This window comes from Natator depressus, chromosome 15 (assembly GCF_965152275.1).
Source record: "Natator depressus isolate rNatDep1 chromosome 15, rNatDep2.hap1, whole genome shotgun sequence".
NCBI classification, from domain to species: Eukaryota; Metazoa; Chordata; order Testudines; family Cheloniidae; genus Natator; species Natator depressus.
The window spans coordinates 19,483,438-19,501,740 of record NC_134248.1 but is presented as its reverse complement, the minus strand read 5'-3'; the positions used below and the strand labels follow the sequence as shown (position 1 = coordinate 19,501,740).

At 41.8% G+C, this 18,303-nt stretch overlaps 1 protein-coding gene across 1 annotated transcript in view; it reads left to right on the top strand.

Moving 5' to 3' along the window:
• Window positions 1–6,076: 6,076 nt before the first annotated feature.
• The window catches only part of LOC141999567 (E1A-binding protein p400-like), a 48,994-nt gene continuing 36,767 nt past the window's right edge, over window positions 6,077–18,303 (top strand). The window contains exons 1-10 of the mRNA XM_074973132.1: window positions 6,077–6,319; window positions 9,703–9,888; window positions 10,922–11,062; window positions 11,860–11,935; window positions 12,664–12,683; window positions 13,203–13,260; window positions 14,562–14,648; window positions 15,080–15,451; window positions 15,691–15,827; window positions 18,071–18,240. Of these exons, the coding sequence (XP_074829233.1) occupies window positions 6,245–6,319; window positions 9,703–9,888; window positions 10,922–11,062; window positions 11,860–11,935; window positions 12,664–12,683; window positions 13,203–13,260; window positions 14,562–14,648; window positions 15,080–15,451; window positions 15,691–15,827; window positions 18,071–18,240 (1,322 nt within the window). The 5' untranslated portion in view covers window positions 6,077–6,244. The remainder of the gene's footprint in view (window positions 6,320–9,702; window positions 9,889–10,921; window positions 11,063–11,859; window positions 11,936–12,663; window positions 12,684–13,202; window positions 13,261–14,561; window positions 14,649–15,079; window positions 15,452–15,690; window positions 15,828–18,070; window positions 18,241–18,303) is intronic.

Sequence of the window (18,303 nt, the reverse complement as noted above, 5' to 3'; positions counted from 1 at the left end):
GAGGAGGGTTGTCCCCCCTTCCTGCCTCTCCTTCCTCTTGTCCGACAACAGCGCCCCTGGTGAGCACAGAGCAGAGGGGAAGTGGAGGTGTCTGGGAACCCTCACTGTTCTGTCCCTGCCGGGTGCCCGTAGCGGAGTCCTCCGCCATTCTCTGTGCCCCCCCCGCGCCCTTGTGGTCGCTCCTCGCCCGACAGCCTCGCTCTTCCCGGCTAAGGTGAGTCACTGCACCAGAGCCCGGAGTGGTACACCCCACCCGGCATTTCTCCCCCTTCAGGGTGAGCTTGCGGTGGTACCACCCGGGACTTCTCTGAGCGACGCCCAAGGGCCGCTGGGAGGCGGGGCTAGGCCGGAGACACTCCCGCGGCGGGGCGGGGTCGAGGGGAGCTGCCTGAGGGCGGGGGACCAGCTCTGAGAGGGGGGTGTTCAGAGGCGAGACGGTCCCCGAGGGGGTGGAGGACAAGCTCGGGCGGGGCGGGGCTCGTTCGGTTGAGGGGGGAGAAGCTCGGGTGGGGCGGGGCTGGGCTGGGCTTGCTCGGTTGAAGGGGGAGAAGCTCGGAGGGGGCTCTCTCGGTTGAAGGGGAGGAGCTCGGGCGAGGCTCGCTCGGTTGAAGGGGGGAGAAGCTCGGGCGGGGCGGGCGAGGCTCGCTCGGTTGAAGGGGGGGAGGAGCTCGGGCGGGGCGGGCGAGGCTCGCTCGGTTGAAGGGGGGGAGGAGCTCGGGCGGGGCGGGCGAGGCTCGCTCGGTTGAAGGGGGGAGGAGCTCGGGCGGGGCGGGCGAGGCTCGCTCGGTTGAAGGGGGGAGAAGCTCGGAGCGGGCGGGGCTGGGCCCGCTCGGTTGAAAGGGGGAGAAGCTCGGAGCGGGCGGGGCTGGGCCCGCTCGGTTGAAAGGGGGAGAAGCTCGGAGCGGGCGGGGCTGGGCCCGCTCGGTTGAAGGGGAGAAGCTCGGAGCGGGCGGGGCTGGGCTCGCTCGGTTGAGGGGGAGAAGCTCGGGGGGCGAGGGGTAAGCTCTTGGGGGCGGGGAAGATGCTGGCGCCAGGTCCCGGTGGACAGCAGCCAGGTGCCTTCTGTCGCTGATCATCAGTGGCAGCCCCTGGGCTGGTGGGCTGGCTGGCAGACCCCTGGGGCCCCCGAGGCCCTGGCTGAGCGAGTGTCTGTCCCGTTTTCCCGCAGGGACCCTGTCACGCAGCTGTCAGCGCTGTGGTGGGTGCAGCCCCGTGCTGCCGTTGTCCGGGGCAGGGGACGACCTGTCCCCTTGCTGAGCCTTGCACCGCCCCTAAAGCTTGATGCCTCCACGCAGGTGTCTGTGCCTTTCTGGGGTTTAAGGTTACCCCCAGAATAGGCTGCTTGAGACTCTGTGCTCCTGGGACAGACGCTCCTTAACCGCTGGTTTGTTAAAAACAACCCAACAAAACACAGGCTGAGTTAAGCTTGGTGCTGCGTGGCCCCCCTCTGGCTGGTTTTTAGGCCTCGGGAAGGCGCAAGGGGAATCCTCTAAAAATCTGGGGCATCGCTTGAAACAAGACACACTGGGCACCCTTACTTCAGACCTGGATATATATATAGTAAGAACATTTACTGCTTCGCTCTTGCCTTGAAAATGTTGCCGTTTCCAGGGTTGGTGCTAGAAGAAGCATCAAATAGATTGACGAGCACAAAATGACACACAAACCTAAATATTTAACTTGCAGTAGAAGACTAAAAGCAAGGAAATGTAGTACTAACACAAACAAGATTCCTAGTCTAGACATGGCCTAAGCAGGTACCCAAATGAGGGATATATGGTGTATATTGGATACATGTATGTTTTACTTTAACTAGGAACTTCCTTGCTTTTATGGATATTAATTACTGTGTTAATGTTGTTTCCCTATGGACTTAGTCATCTCTATTGTTAAGGTAAATTGGGCGTGCAGAGAAATACAAGGAGCTACATATCCGATCTATTTTCTGTCTCAATGTATGATATCCATGTTGCTGTGCTGCTTCCCTGTATCCCCTGCCCTTAAGGGATATATCTCCTCTGGAAGCCTGCCTGCACCACAGTTACCAAATATAACTATTTATAATGAGTTGAATTCCAGTAGCTGGGCAGAATGGGAATATGACCTGCAGTTTGACCAGTAGCTCTAGGAATCCAGCAGATAATGTTTATCCCATTGCTAATCACAAATCCAACATTGTCCAAAGGAGGTTTGAGCATTGATCTCTAGCACATACTCTAGTTATTTTGCCATTGCTCCAACAGGTTCAGTCTCAAAGCCCTACACAATCCAGCTCTGTACTGGTGCAGTCATTACCAAATGTTTAGGTAGACATTCTAGATCCTGGCTTCGATATTTAACACCAAGATTTGTAAATGTTGGTGTGTTGGGAGATTAATCAATCTGAGGCCTTCAAATTGTGGACTTTTTGTGTATCAAGAAAGCTCAAGCATGGGTACAACTTCCATATTCTGGAGCAACTGCTGTTGTATGAAAATTCAGGTTTTGACAACCTCATTCACAGATTGTTTCATTCAGCATCTTGGACCTATAGCTAGTGAAGCAAACATTGTCAGTGACTAGCCCATGTCATATGAAAACTACTAATTTTCCACCATGAATCAATACTAGTATCCAAGGGCTGCTTCTAACAGCATCAAGTGTTTCAAGGAAAGTAATTGAGCAGGTCCATTGTATATGATGGGACATCAAATAGATTAAAAGCTGGAGCTAAAAGAGGTGTGGGGAAAATGCTGAGGGGGGTCTCCTGGAGGAGAAGGGGAGAAGTTCTGAGGGGGCAGTCTTGGAGGGGTGAGGGAGAAGCTCTTGAGTTTGGGGGAAGGGGAAAAGACCAGGTCTCAGTGGCCAGCCCCGTGCTTTCTATAGCTGATCGTCAGTGGCAGCCCCTGGGCTGGCAGTGTGAGGACTGGCAGGCAGGCCCATATGGCCACTGAGGCCCTGGCTGACCATCGCCTCCTTTTTGAGCTACTCTTGCACAGGATTTGTTTAACCTTGTTTGCTTCGTTACAGATATACAGTAGTAGGGGGGCAAAATCCCTAAAAGCTAGAAGAGATTCAACCTACAACTCAAGAAACTGCTGATAAGAAAGCAGTGCTTAGATTGCCACTACGAATGGATGAAGGTTCTGAAGGAATACTTGATTGAACTATTTCTTGCTACATTTTCAAAAGAAATATAATGAACTTCTTAGCTTTTAAGAAAAAATACTGTGTCCCATTACAAGCATACCTTAGGCAAAGTAGTTTGGATCTGGAGGAGGAGGAAAAATCTGAGATTATCAATCATGAGGTAAAAAACCTTTAATAACTTGGAATGGGGACGCTAAAGGAAATATTAGTGAAAGCACAGACGTAGCACAAATATTTGTACTCATGAGATCCCAAGTTCCGAAGAACAGTGATTTTGCTAGAGAAGTGTTTTTCAAGCAAGTGAAGAATTTGGTGAAAGCCATTAGAAACACACAGGAGGTAAGTAATGTGAAGGAGAAGAATTGGGATGCTTAGTATGTACATCCTCGTAATCATGTACATATTCACTGTAATTTTAAAATAAAGTCACAGTCTTCTTCCTTTGGCAAGTAATTATATAGCAATTAGTGAAATCTTCAAGGGAGTTTAATTACATTGTGGTTTGCTATCTGAACAGACGTAAGGGTTCTTAAAATTGTGTGTGTGGTGTAGAGTCTGTTGCCTAAAGCCGAGGATTCCATTTTTGCCCTACACCTGCCAGCAGGTGTAACTGGATTTTGTAAAACACTGTCACAAAATGAAAGATGACATGAAAACTTTCTTTCTTAATTAAAAAGCATATATTAACTTTGGGAATGAGATTAATTCTTGTTGATATAAATGTTGATATATTCACCTACTGGGGGGTGCCTTTACTCTCTGCTTAACTTGAAACATTTTTGTTCTTAATTGTGTCACTTAGCTGTGCTCTTATTTGGATCATGGCCCTTTTGTGACCAGAAGCAAGTTTTGTAATCGCGCAGTGTCCACTGCTGGCAATTTAAAGCCTAGTTAATTTCAAAACTGAATTGTTTTCCTTCCTTTCCAAAGTTATTAATTAGTTTATCTCTTTTTGATGTTTTAGAAAGTTGTCATACAGTAACAGAAATACAAATGGCCTAATTCTCTTTGTCACCTGCATAGGCTCTGACTCATTTTCTCTTTTCTTTCTCTCTTTGTTCCACCTCTCTCAACCACTCTCTGCTATATTGCTGCACCTCAGTCATGATCCCTAGCATCAATAAAGGCAATGGTTGAAGTGCTTGCTGTTTATAAAATGTTATGGGTTTCTATCATGGGAAGCTTTGTAATTCTTATATATTAGGAAGGAGGTTTAAAAAACCCTTTTGATTTGAGTTGAACTTAATACAAGGGTTCCAATTGTGAGAGGCCTTCATAATTGCACACACTTCCACTGTGATAGAAATCTATTAGAAACAGTACATGATTCACAGCAAAATATGCTTTTTCCTCTTATGATTTCAGTGAAACAGGTGTATAATGAAGTATTATCAATAAAATGCTACATAGTTCTCAGAAATTTTAAAAGGATAATTATTTTCTTTTTTCACAATATTTTTTCTCGGGAAAAGATTGTGACAGAACAAGGCAGATGGAGATATATTCCTGCAACTGCCCACCTAGATACAAGTTAGAAATTGTTTTTTTTTCATCTTAGCAGCAACTATTTCAAATACTGTTCAAAAGTTCTAATTTATGTATCATCCCAAGATTTTTTCCTTCATTAAATTTGATATGTTATAGAAGAATTCACTACTTTTGACTGCGTCTCTTATCAATTAAAAACAATAAAATGTTGCCCCTAAACTTGCATGGCTAGTTTTGATAACAGTACAGCAAACAGCTTAGTTCCTCTTAGTTTCTTGTTAATTTTGTCTAATTTATTTACTTCTGGACTGTGCACTGTTTGGGTTTCCCTTCTCCTGGCATTTTAAGGGGGATTTTGCATCCTGCTTGTTGCTGTACAGTTTTCAGAACAGATCATACCTAGAATTTGTTCAAGTGATGCAACTATGAGAGTGTCAATTACAGAACTAAAGTAAAGATTAAGAGTTATGATCTACCTGTAAATTGCTAAATGCCCTCAATTTCCTTTTAAATCAGTGGGACTTGAGGTGTTCCATTGTAGAACTGGGCCACTCTTGTTAATGAGACCACTCTAACAAGTAAGGGTTTTGGTATTGGGCCCATTGTACTATCGTAAAAATGACCAGAGTGATTCCAGTGAGAATGAATGTCTGGAAAGAAAATGACTGACTGTGAAAACACAGTTCTAAAGGAAGTTTGTGGCTTCAGATGTTCCTCTTCAACAGCTAATGCCAATGATACAAGGTAAAAGTTTTAGAATAAAGCTGATATACCCACTACTGATACAAAAGATTTATAGTAAATGTTTAATAATGGAAATGACCATGACTAGTCTAGTTTTACCTTTCTAATTAAAGATAATTGCTTAAATTATTTTTTCTCTAATTGGAACATTACACCTAATACCAATTAATCTAACATAAAAACTCTCTGGGGTAAATTCCTGGTAACCTTGGTGAGAGTTGCACATCTCATTCTCAGAGCCCTGGGTTGGATATTTTACCCCTCTGTGTCTAATTTGCTGTTTTTCTTAATTGTTGTTTTAGTGAAGTTGTTCCTTTGATCATTTGATACTCTGACTAATATAAAATTGATGCCTGGTTCACACCTCTTTATCTTGCATGTTCATAAACAGAAAATTAGTTTATCATCAGCTTAAAGAGCAGCATTGCTATACGGCACACTTTAAAACACTGATTGCTTTGCAGCTTGGTAGCTGTAGTTTTTTGGTATGTAATTATATTATAGTGATGGTGTCCTGTGATAAAGCAACTTGGTTAACAAAAACCTCTGTGTTTTCCCTTTTGCTATCTTAATATTTCACTGGTTAAATTAGCAGAACGTCAACCTTTAAAATGGATATGTTATGATTTTCTTTTGCTTTGCAGGTAGAATGTCTCCCACTCCTCCAGCAGTGCAATTTGCAAGACAGAAACAAAGCCAACAACAGTAAAATAATCCATCCAAGCATCTGTCTGTGGAAAATGTGGCAAGTTCACACACTCCTCCATCTCAGCTGCTTGGGAGGCAGCAACCTGCAGACGTCTTCATAGTGGCTTTCCCAGCTTCATTGCAGCTTTCACAGCAACCACCACCTGTCGGAGAGTTTCCAGAACAGCCTCAGAAAATGGAGTCCCAGCCACAAAGTATTTCCATCGTTTTGGCTCCATATAGCCAGCTCATGATATCTCTTCAACAGCAGGTACAGCCAGCACTCCATGTACAGAGGCAGGTGCCACTGTTACCTGTTGCTGTGTTGGAGCTGGTATTCTGATTAAAACTTCTTTTATACAAGCATTGTCTTGTATGAAATATATAGAAAGTGCGGTTTTGTGTGTTATGCTCTGGGAAATGCATGCAGGTTTTCCTCTATTATGTTGTTTGTTTAGCACAATTGGGTAGTTCTGTTTGACTGTGATAGAGAGAGAGAATCGTAGGAACAAAGACATAATGTTTTAATCTTTCTGTCTAGTTTTGGGTCTCTTACCATGTCAAGTTCGAAGGTAGGCTAAACTCTGTTCATAGCCTTTCTGCTGCTTTATTCTCTTAAGGATTTACTTTTGTGAAGTAAATATTCCTTAATCTCCTTTTTTCTAGATGGTCTAATACTCAACCCCAGGAACTTTAAGAATCTTTAGTTTTGTTTTTATTTCCTTTTACTTCACCAAATTCACTTTTATGTTTAAGTGTATTTAATACATGTGGAAGGTTTCATTCAGATTGACAGCCTTGAAGATTGAAGTCACCTGCCTAACGTGTACAACATAAGGAGGGGCATGCAAACTTTTTCACAGTGCCTTGACAAGATGGACCCTGTATGTTAGGTCTGAGATCTCTGGGGAAGAGAGAGTTATTGATTTCCTGTGCCCATTTAGTCCTATGCATTTCTGATACTGTCAGTAAGGGAGAAAATTAGGGCCAATAATCGTGGGTTTTTTACTGGAACTTATTAGGAACCAATGACTCACTTCAAAGAGCCATCACATAGTAGAACTGGATTTTGATTATTAATTTATAGATGAAAATCTTTGTGTCCGTGCACACTTCACATATTCTGTAGCTAATAGTATCTGTATTCCAGTTTCTCTTATCATACAGTGGTAGCTCTCATAGATGCCGACTCCGTGGGTGTTCTGGGGCACAAGCACCCACCAAAAAAAAAAAAGGGGGATGTTCAGCACCTGCAGGGCTGGATTAATCTCTTGTGGGCCCCAGCACCTGGCCCAGCCCCGAGGCTCCTCCTGCTGCTCCGCCCCAAGGTCTTGTCCCTACTCGGCCTGTTCCTCCCGAGGCCCCAACCACCGCTTGCACGGGGGTAAGTGGGAGGGAGAGAGGAAGGGAGCGAAGAGGAGTACCCGCTGGCAAAAACAAAAGTCAGTGTCTGTGGTAGTTCTGGAGAGAGTGGTGCCTAGGAGAGGGCCAAGATATCTACCTTGTCTTTGCTGGAATTATTTTCTTCAGGACCTAATATATCAATCTGTATTTTGTTGAAAATAATATTTGTCCAGTTGTGATTTAGCAAAAGACTCCAGTGGCGGGTGATTGCTTTTCTTTCAACTTGGATTTAGTAATGCCATCAGGTTAAATGGTTGCTTTCAGCTGAAAAATGAAAGGTCTCTGTTTCAAGATGCATCATTCAAACAAACAGTATTACAATCTAGTGGAGGAAAGGGTGATTCTTCTACTGGTCTCTTTTGAAAATTCTGAACTTCAGACTATACCAGGGGTGGGCAAACTTTTTGGCCCGAGGGCCACATCTGGGTGGGGAAATTTCATGCAGGCCATGAATGTAGGGCTGGGGTAAGGGTTGGGGTGTGGGAGGGGAGTGTGGTGTGGAGGGGTGCAGGAGGGAGTGTGGGGTGAGAGTGGAGTGTGGTGTGCAGGAAGGAGCTAAGGACAAGGGGTTGTGGTGCAGGAGGGGGTGCGGAGTTTGAGTGGCGGCTCAGGGCAGGGGATTGGGGTGCGGCAGGGCGTTGGGGTGAAGGAGGGGCTCAGGGTGCGGGCTCCAGCCCAGTGCCACTTACATTGAGGGGCTCTGGGGTGGCAGCTGCGCGCAGCGGGACTAAGGCAGGCTCCCTGCCTGCCCTGGCGCCATATTGCTCCTGGAAGCGGCCGGCACCGTGGCCCCTGGGGGAGGGGCCGAGGGCTCTTCGCGCTGCCCCTGCCTCTGGGTACCTCTCCTGAAGTTCCCAGCTAATGGGAGCTGCTGGGGGCGATGCCTGCAGGTGAGGACAGCACGTGGAGCCCTATTCCCTCCTTGCCCCGCCGCCCCCTCCGAGGCCGCAGGGAGCGGCGCGGGGCCAGGGCGGGCAGGGAGCCTGCCTTAGCCGCACTGCACCACAGGGCTGGCAATCCCACAGGCCATAGTTTGCCCACCCCTAGACTATACACTGAAGAGACTAATAGAGTAATCCTTTGTTGAAAAGGAAAGCAGTATTATGAATCTACTAAGTTTTGCACAGACTTTCATGAAAAGTTTTGCATAAGAGTCTTATGCAGATCCTTTGCACTGGTGTGAAATTCACTCAGCATGCAGATATCATGCAGCCACCCGCATACTACAGCGAGATGTGCTTTATAAATTCTGATAGAGTATTATATTTGACTTGAGTGAGAGGCATCATTCCTTTTCTAGAAAGGAAATGCTTTAAAAAGATTTTCTTGGAGGAAAAGAACTTGGGCCTCATGATATCAATTATGCGAGACAATTATCGGAGACATCATCATGAGACATTTATCCTTTTATCTCTAGTAAGAAAAGGCATGAAAAGGTGTGACATACCCTCCTCTAAGGAAATAGAATCAGTTCCATAAAATGATATCCGAGAGGTGGTATAAACTGTTTTGTAAGCAGAGATGCAATTAAACAAAATAAATTATTTTGAATTTTCTCTTACCCAGTGTGTAAGCAATGAGGGAAGAAATCCCAAACAGTAGTTGTATAACTTGTGTATGCACAAGAGCCAACTAGAGAATGATTACAGATATTCTTAAAAAGAATCCAGTAAATTGTGCAAGTTCATGCTTTGGCACTAGCTTTGCAAAGCTTCCATCCATGAAATGATAGGATAAATGGGGGAACTCCGCATGTAGTTTTCTGCTCTCTATTTTAATGTTAATTTGTATTAAAACTTATTCATCAAATTATTCCCTACTTGGTTCTCAGAATAAGAAAGGAGGATGGAATTGAAATTGTATCTGAGCGAGCCATCAATAATCATTAGTCAGATGTGTAGGCTTTGAAATTTTTTGTTTAAAGTGTGATACGCTGCATTGGGGGGAAAAGCTTTTATACTGATGATGATTTTCACCTTTTCAAAACATCTATTCTGAAGTCTTCAAAGGAGAGCACCACTCCATCCTGAGTTCCTCTCCGTTTGAGGATTTATTCAAACCATTAATGTTACTTGAACAGTTACTCATATTTTTTTTTAGATAGTGTGATGTAAAATGTGTGAAGTGTTTCTGCAGATAGTAATACTTTCTTTCCATCATTTATTTCAGTGAAAAAGTCATGTCTTCTTTCTGTGATCATCCTTTTTTTATGTAACAAGAGAACTAAGTATAGTTTTGCATATTTTTAAGGAAACCCAAGTGCATCAACGAATAGCAGACCTCAGGAAAGAAGGTTTATGGTCTCTAAGGCGATTGCCCAGACTTCAAGAGGCTGCAAGACCCAAATCTCACCAGGATTATCTACTGGAAGAAATGCAATGGATGGCAACTGATTTTGTTCAAGAGCGAAGGTGGAAAACAGCAACTGCTAAGAAGGTAATATGGATATGATTCTTTCTAACACACAGCATGGAAAAATAGGCAGCATTCTCATGGTTAGAACCTGGACACTGAGAGTCAGAATGCAAGAGTTTTATTTCTGGCTCTGCCACTGACATTGGGCCATTTTCAATCTCCCCAAGCAAAACAAGCATATTTGTAAACTTGTAAAGTTTGTAAAGCACTTCATAAAACACTTATCTTTTCAGAGAATTCTAAAGTTCTAAAAGTAGTGACCTTTTGTCTTAAGTATAGGAACCTAGGTCTCCCATCGGCACTGGTGCTAGGTGATTATATATTGGGGCACTAGGTTATTCTGGTATCCTGTAATGTAGGTGACATGAATGTAGATTAGAACATAAGAAATCTCTTCTCTGTGTCTTGGATTATCTTTCATTTACGTGATGAAAGACTGCAAAAACAGTTCAATCCATGAGCATTAAATTATTGAGCATTATTCTCTCCTCACCAAGAGATCAGTTAATGGTTACCCTAATATATAATTATAGGCATGTCTACACTGCAAAGAAAAGCCCGCAGCACCGAGTGTCAGAGCCCAGGTCAGTTGACTTTGGCTTGTGGAGCTCAGTCTCCTGGACTAAAAATAGCAGCATAGATGTTGCGTCTCAGACTGGAGCCCAAGCTCTGAACCCTGGGGAGTGGGGAGAATTACACCCTCTCCATCTCCCTGGTTCTCACCAGGTTCCAGAGCCTGGGCTCCAGCCTGAACTTGAGTGTCTATACTGCTGTTTTTAGCCCTGCAACCCAAGCCCCATGAACCCAAGTCAATGACCTGGGCTCTGAGACTTGGTGATAGGTTTTTCTTTATGGTGTAAAATACCCTTAGGGTGTGTGTATTCCTGGTGTGCTTTGCTTAAAGTGTGCCTATGTAGGCCTAGGGTGGTTATTTTTTAGTGGTATATCTTTTCAGGGTATATTTTTTGCCTTCTTCTCCAGTGTGAGGCACAAAGCAAGAAGCATAGAGCTAGCTGGTGCTACACTTTAAAATAAAACTAATGCTTTTATCCAGCTGATCAGAAATGTGGTGTGCTATCATGAAGATAAGAGACTTCATAAGGAGAGGAGCAAGAAAGCAGAACAAAATCGACTGAGGCGCATTGCTGCTTCTACTGCTAGAGAAATTGAACATTTCTGGTCCAGCATTAAACAGGTAAATGTATTGTGAAAGTATAAATGCAAAAATGTTTAAAGAGGTACTGTAGTGCTATTGAAAAGTTATTGGGCCATATCCTCATATGTGGTTGGTTTGGTTTGTCCTGCACTGGCAGAGTAGTATGGTACAGGGATGATCTTGCAGTGTACTAGAGCCAAAGCAAGGACTCAAGTAGTGTTGGGGAAAAGGGGCATGGTTGAGACAGTGTCTTGTGCCATGGAGATCCTGGGCTGCATGTTTGGCCCACTATAAACATTAAAACTTGACATAATTTGGAGCATTCCGCAGGCAGATTTAATGCAGCGCAAGGGGGATGGCATGTATAGAACAGCATCAGGATCTGGGCAGCAGTGCCAAGGAGAACTTTAAAGCCATTTTGGCACTCCTCCATGTTAATGGAACTCTGCATTATGGCCACAGCTGAAGATCTGGCCCAATATTATTATTATCTCTAAAGTGCCTATCACTGTAATATCCAGGTATTCTTCAAGATTAAAGGTTCATTAGTTTCTTCTGGAAGGAAGAGCCACCCTTGCCTCAGGATCATATTTAAAAATCAGTATCTGTAAAATTTCAGAGTTACACACTGGTTTAAAATCTTCTATATTCGAAGACTTCTTAAAATGACAAAAAGCAGCAATTATGTGACTTGATTGGAAGGAGGAGTGCATGTAAAGGTTGCCTGTCCTGTTGGTGAAGGAATAGAAGGAAATTCATAGTTCTCTTTAAGATTAAATGCAGTTAACTTCATTAATGTTTATTGCTTTCCTTTCACCTCACACTTCCTTTTTTAGGTGGTAGAATTAAAACTGCAAGTAGAAGAAAGAAGAATGAAAAATACCTTAAATGTACAAGAAATTTCAAAAAGAGGTACATGGATGTTTTTTTATCAAGACATTTTTCAGAAGATTCTCACAAGGTGGAAATGGTGAAAGGCCATCAAAATACTATTTAAAAACAAATGTCTTGGTCATAGGTTTGTATCCTAATTAACTTTTCTCTTTCCCAGTTTAACTAGAACTTTACTTGTGCTGCTGTTAGAATAGATATATTTGAACATAATACCCAGAAGTACCAAGGCTCTCACTGAGAGTTCATTAGCCTGCAGCCTTTGTTGCTGTACTCTTGTTCCTATGTGGGTTTAATATGGCACATCTCATGATTTTCTGAGAGACGGGATGCACCATTTCCATCAAATACACACACACACACACACACACACACACACACACACACACACACACACACACACACACACACACACACACACACACACACACACACACACACACACACACACACACACACACACACACACACACACACACACACGTCAGTAGAGTTGCACCTGCTTATGCCAGAGCTGAATTTGGCCCGAGAATTAAATTTGAACATAAATTAAAGCTACAGGACCTCATTGATTTCAGTTCTTCATGCTTTTTTATAACTTTTTCCTTGGCACATAATCATGAATGATCTCATACATTCTCGAAGAAATTGATTAAAAAAATGAAGAAACATGTTGAATAATTTTCAATAGGATGTGCTTTGTTAATCAATGAAAAAATGGTGTCTAATATGCTATTATAATCTTTCAGGTCAAGATACAAGAATTCAGGTAACTACTGTTAAATCAGAATGCATTAGTGAGCTTACTTTCTTATTTTATTTGTGCTAATTTTACGGTCCCGGAATGAGTACTAATTACAGTGAGATGACTTTTTGTTTTCATGTGGTCAGTATAAGACATTCAGATAGTTAATGGTGGTTGTTTTACTTCATTGTTAAAAATCCAACCTAGTCTCAGTAAAAACATGCTTAAACCTCAGTCCAGAAACTAGATGCATTAGTATAGTCTCCTGTCCCAACACAGTTTCATTTAAGTCAGTGTGGACTCTAAAGGTGTATAGTTGTCGAGATTAATGCCTGTGTTTGCGGAATTGGGGCCTTGTACTATTGTATAATTATATTTGGGAGGGAGTCTGGGCAAGGAGGGAAAGTAGCATGAGAATTGTCTTTGGAAGTTTTGAAATGGTCTTATGAAATTGTAGCCGCTTACTGATTATTTTGCATCTTGCATGTTGAAGGTTTGGGATTTATAATATGTGTAAAATAAGCTCTATTTTCTATTGTTTAGGATTCAGCAATATCTGGGAGAAAAAGAAAAGCAATCACATTCCTTACTGATCACGAAGGTCTGGTTTTGTTTTTTTTTCCCAGTTGTAGTTATAGGTTTGTTATAAAGCTATCTGTAAGACTTATTTAAATTAGAAATTTAAGAACATAAACTCACTCAAAGACAAAATTGCCCCAAGTGTATGTGTTGTTTTGAAATGGGGCTTACGAGGCCTAATGATTGTTTAATCGTAAGCTTGTTCCTTTAGACTTAAATTTTGAAGAAGCTTTTAAGGAAACACATTGTGGAACACGGAAATAATTAGTAAGGAATATCTTCTGCCAAGATGTCCTTGTGATTAAGGCTGTAAGAAAATCATGAGCAACAACTTTGTTTTGTGAACTGCATCTTTTAGCAGACAAAACAAGTTTTTATAGTTGTCACAAATTTCATCGCCTCTAGCCCTTAGATGCTGCTTCCAGCAGCAAGAACCAGCCTCTCTGCAGCTGGCTCTGTGTGCCTCTACTCCCTGCCAACAAGGAGAACAGTCTGGTTTGAAATGGCATCCCTGTGTTTTGACCATGTGCATCCAGTTGCCACACCACTCACTCAAATTTGGCCTGGCTGCCTGTTCACCAGGTCAAGCCAAGTTGTTCTCCTTGTCGGACAGGCAGGGAACAGAGATACCTGGAGCCAGCTGCAAAGAGTCTAGCCCCTGCCGCTGGCAGTAGCGTCCAGGGGCTGGCAGTGCTGAAATGAACCCCTGGCCCTGTAGGGATCTGCGGTATGAGGGGAGGGATGGAAAGGAGGAGTCTGTGCTGCCGTCACTGGGGCAGGGTTGCCCGGTCTGTGCGCTCCTGTCTGCTCCATGCTGCAATGGAAATTCCTTCCCAGTCTCCTCATGATGGGGTGGAGCAAGCCTGGATATGGGGCAAAGTTGCGGTTTTAGTGTGACCATACCAAAACTGCAGCTTTAACAAACTGTGGCCACAACTTTTGAACAAAAATATCACAACTTTCTTACAGCCTTACTTACGATGTGAAAAGCAGCTTATCTTTAATTTCACTGAGCGTAAAGTGGGTGAAACTCACCTGTTCCTTATTCAGTAATAAATCTGACACACATCATTTTAAAATGACAGTTCTCAGCCTTCTTGGTTATCTTTGGAGCTACTACAGGCACAACACAGCTGTAAGTGCATAGCGTGTCAGTAAATGACAGTAATGCTGACCTCAGTTGCATTACACGAGGGGCAAATTTGGCTCATTGCTGATAGAAAATTCCTAGAGATTAAATGACAAGAAGTGACTTTAACTGTAAACAGAGAAATTAAATTGCTAACATTTTTTACTCACAATATCGATAATGCTTGGTTTTAGAGACAGATGAAGAGAATGCTGAAGTGAGAAATTTTGAAAAAGAAAACATGGGTCATCAAACTGAGTTGACTGATTTAGCCAAAGAAGGTAGGAAGATTGTTTATCAATCTTAGGTATGAGGGTTTTTTCTTTTGTAAAGAGTCTTTCTAGCATAGGTATCTTTCCAACGTGTATATTGTAGGAGGCCTTTTTATAAGATAATGCTGATCTCCTGAAATATACTTGATCTGGAGAAATGTCAGGTTTATTTTTATATGAAAAAAATCTTGGTGTGTATGTATGTATGCGTGCATATATAATATATATAATGTGTGTGTGTGTGCGCGCGTGTGTGTGTATGTGTATATATATGTGTGTATGTATTCAGATATTGTCCCAGTCCAGAATTCTTATATCCAAATGGTTAGCACAGCTGAAATGTACGTTTTTGAATGGCATGTCTGTATATTGCATCAGTTGTTACTGAAACATGCATCACAGGTACAGGAAACCTCATGATCTTTATTACTTTTGTTCAGAAATGGAAGACTCTGTAAGTGAGAGAGCGAGCCCTCTGAGGGAACTAGTATTCATAGAGTCACTCCTCAGAATTGATCAGCATGAGAGTACAGAGAAAACAAGTGCTGCAATGAAACACATGAGAGACATAGTAGAGGTTGCTGCTGCTGCAGAAGTGCTGTTACCTAAAGACAGTGCTCAAATCACAACGACAGTAAAAGGTGATACTCTGTCCCTGTTGTATGGGACTCTTAGAGAGTATCAGAAGATTGGGCTGGACTGGTTAGTGAAGTTATATAAGAAGAATCTCAATGGTATTCTGGGAGATGAGGCAGGCCTTGGCAAAACTACTCAAGTCATTGCCTTTTTCACACACCTGGCTGGTAATGAAGGTATGAAGTGTGAGTTTTTAGTTTTTACTGTAAACCCATATACATAATGTCTTCATTGTCAAATATATGTCTAAAGAATAAAAAATAATTGTTTTAATCTGTTCCAGTCATGAAAATCATGGTAGAATAAATAAAGACTTCTGACTGTAAGCTTTTTCTGTTTGTGCATCAGTTTTTAATGAACTGTGAAGCCATGTGCATTTTTCTCTAATACATGTTGTATTTATACCTCCTTGTAGGTAATTGGGGTCCTCATCTTGTTGTTGTACGGAGCTGTAACATACTGAAGTGGGAGATTGAACTGAAACACTGGTGCCCTGGGTTGAAACTTCTTCTGTATTTTGGCAGCCAAAGAGAACTTATAGAAAAAAACCAGGTATTGTAAGAAATCCATGCACAAAACATGTTGTTTGCAATAGCATAAACATGCCAAAAGAGGCAGCAAATTATGACCAAGAAACAAATCTTAGAAGTGTCTGGATGGCTAATTTAGCCTCTTTGATAGGGAGTTTTTCCATTAACCTCAGTGGGTAGAAACACTATAATAATATGACAGGTTTCAGAGTAACAGCCGTGTTAGTCTGTATTCGCAAAAAGAAAAGGAGTACTTGTGGCACCTTAGAGACTAACCAATTTATTTGAGCATGAGCTTTCGTGAGCTACAGCTTCATCACATCCGATGAAGTGAGCTGTAGCTCACGAAAGCTCATGCTCAAATAAATTGGTTAGTCTCTAAGGTGCCACAAGTACTCCTTTTCTTTTTATAATAATATGCAGATTTATAGGAAGCAGTTTGGAAAGAGTTGATTGTAAAGAGAGAGAAAAGAGTTATTAATGACTATCTGCTACCTCAAGAGAAAAAACTTTGTATCTACAAGTTGTTTCCTGCTCCCTGGTTAATTAATAATGGATCCAATTATCCCTATAGATAAGTTTTACAAAACTTAAAAGAACATGTATCGTGAGTTAAATTAATGATCAAGAAATAAAAACACTGCAATCCAAGATCTTCTAAATATAGCTATGCAGCAATTTATTCTGAGATTTATATTCTAAAATCACAGAATGGTAAATTTATTCTAATACTTCTTTAGTCTTTGAGTAGATGATTTTGGAATTATTGATCCTCATTATGGATGAGTGGTGCCTCTTGATGTAGGTGGGTAGACGCTTTAGTTCAGATACCCTTCTATAAAGTGGTCTTACATCTGTATTCTTTGTTGTTCTCTGATTATGCAGCAGTCTCCTTTCAGAGAGAATGAGAGAGCGTGTGTGAGAGTGAGTGAGCAGAAGAGCACTAATCATGGTTTTGCTTGTGACCTGCACTTCATAGTTACCAACAGGAGCTGCTTTACAGTGGCCAGCTGATGATCTGCTTTCTTTTTCGGTTTCAAGGTTTACCAACTTTATGTGCAAAACAAATAATAGAGTTTTCTCTGATTCTTATTTTTTAAACTTTCACAGTCAAGGGATGGGTTGGACATCTGCTGAGAGTATTCTAGTTGTGCCATATGAGGCTTTTTGCAAAAGTTCTTTGGGCCTTCTGTGGGGATGTTGTCCATCTTTTTTAGTTGCTGTTGTTTGACTTCTCTTCCTCTTCAAGTTGGAGGTCCTTCATAGCAGTGTATATATCTGACTTTGTGCAGTTTTCCCATCCTCTCTGATGCTTTTATACTCCACGGAATTCACATACGCATTTTCTCTTAGCTTTATACAGTGCCAGAGCAGGAGACAGTTAATGAAATCGCAGGTCATGACAGTTGTATGTCTCTTTACCTTTTGCGTCTTTGTTGACTTTTCATTTCAGTCAGGTAGTTAAAATTATTTGTGCTTTTGTGTTTCTAAATAGGTTCCTTAGTTTGCATTTCCCAAAAATATCAAGTCTCTGGTTACTCAAGTGGCTAGCAACTTTTGCAGTCAAGTAGATAGTCCTTGTGGCCCTCGTTGGTGGAATCAGCCTAAAGATTTTCACTTGGCTTTACAAGATATCAATTATTTGTCAGGTTTCACTCCTATTAAATTGAATACTATTGATATCTTTATTTTTAATCTCTTAAAAATATTGTAATACTTTGGTTCTTATTTAAACTAAATGCTTGCTTCTGTATAATCAAAGCCTTGCAATTTCAGCAAATGATTTTAAAACATAATTTAAATGGGGGACTTCTTTTTACTATCAGGTGTTTTTGGCTTGCTAGAAAGCTAGTTGTTTTTAACTTGTTTTAGCATGGCTTACAGAAGCAAATTTTATTGAACAGAGAAAAACAACCTCCATTAATTATGTCCGAGATTATATATGATTCTCAAGGTTAGGCAGAAAATTATGCCCAGGCACTGACACGTTTAAAAATAATCACTGTTATTTATTAATCAGTATTTATCTAGTCATATTGATTATATTTTATATTATTGTGTTCCCAATAGCTTAGCCGCAGTCCAAAATTAAATAAGGCTGTGTCAGCTGATTTACAATACACTCTTTTGAACGTAAAACTTTGCATGTAAAAGGATTGTGAAATAATATATTTGAATCCCAAAAGGAGACCCACTCACCAATCTTTATTTTTCATTCCAATAAAAAATAGAATAAAGGTTAAATCTTTGATTTGTATGTTGCAGGAGTTGATGAAACCCAATAGTTTTAATGTATGTATCACCTCATACAAGCAACTGTTTAAAGGCCACCAAACCTTGAGGAAAATGCGATGGAAGTACTTAGTTGTAGATGACGTGCAGAAAATCAAAAATCTGACTGAGAAGCACTGGGAGGCACTCTTCCAGCTCCAGAGGTCTGGAACATTAATAAACTATTTCCTCTTGCATGTCTCTATCCATTATTTTGTTCACAAAAT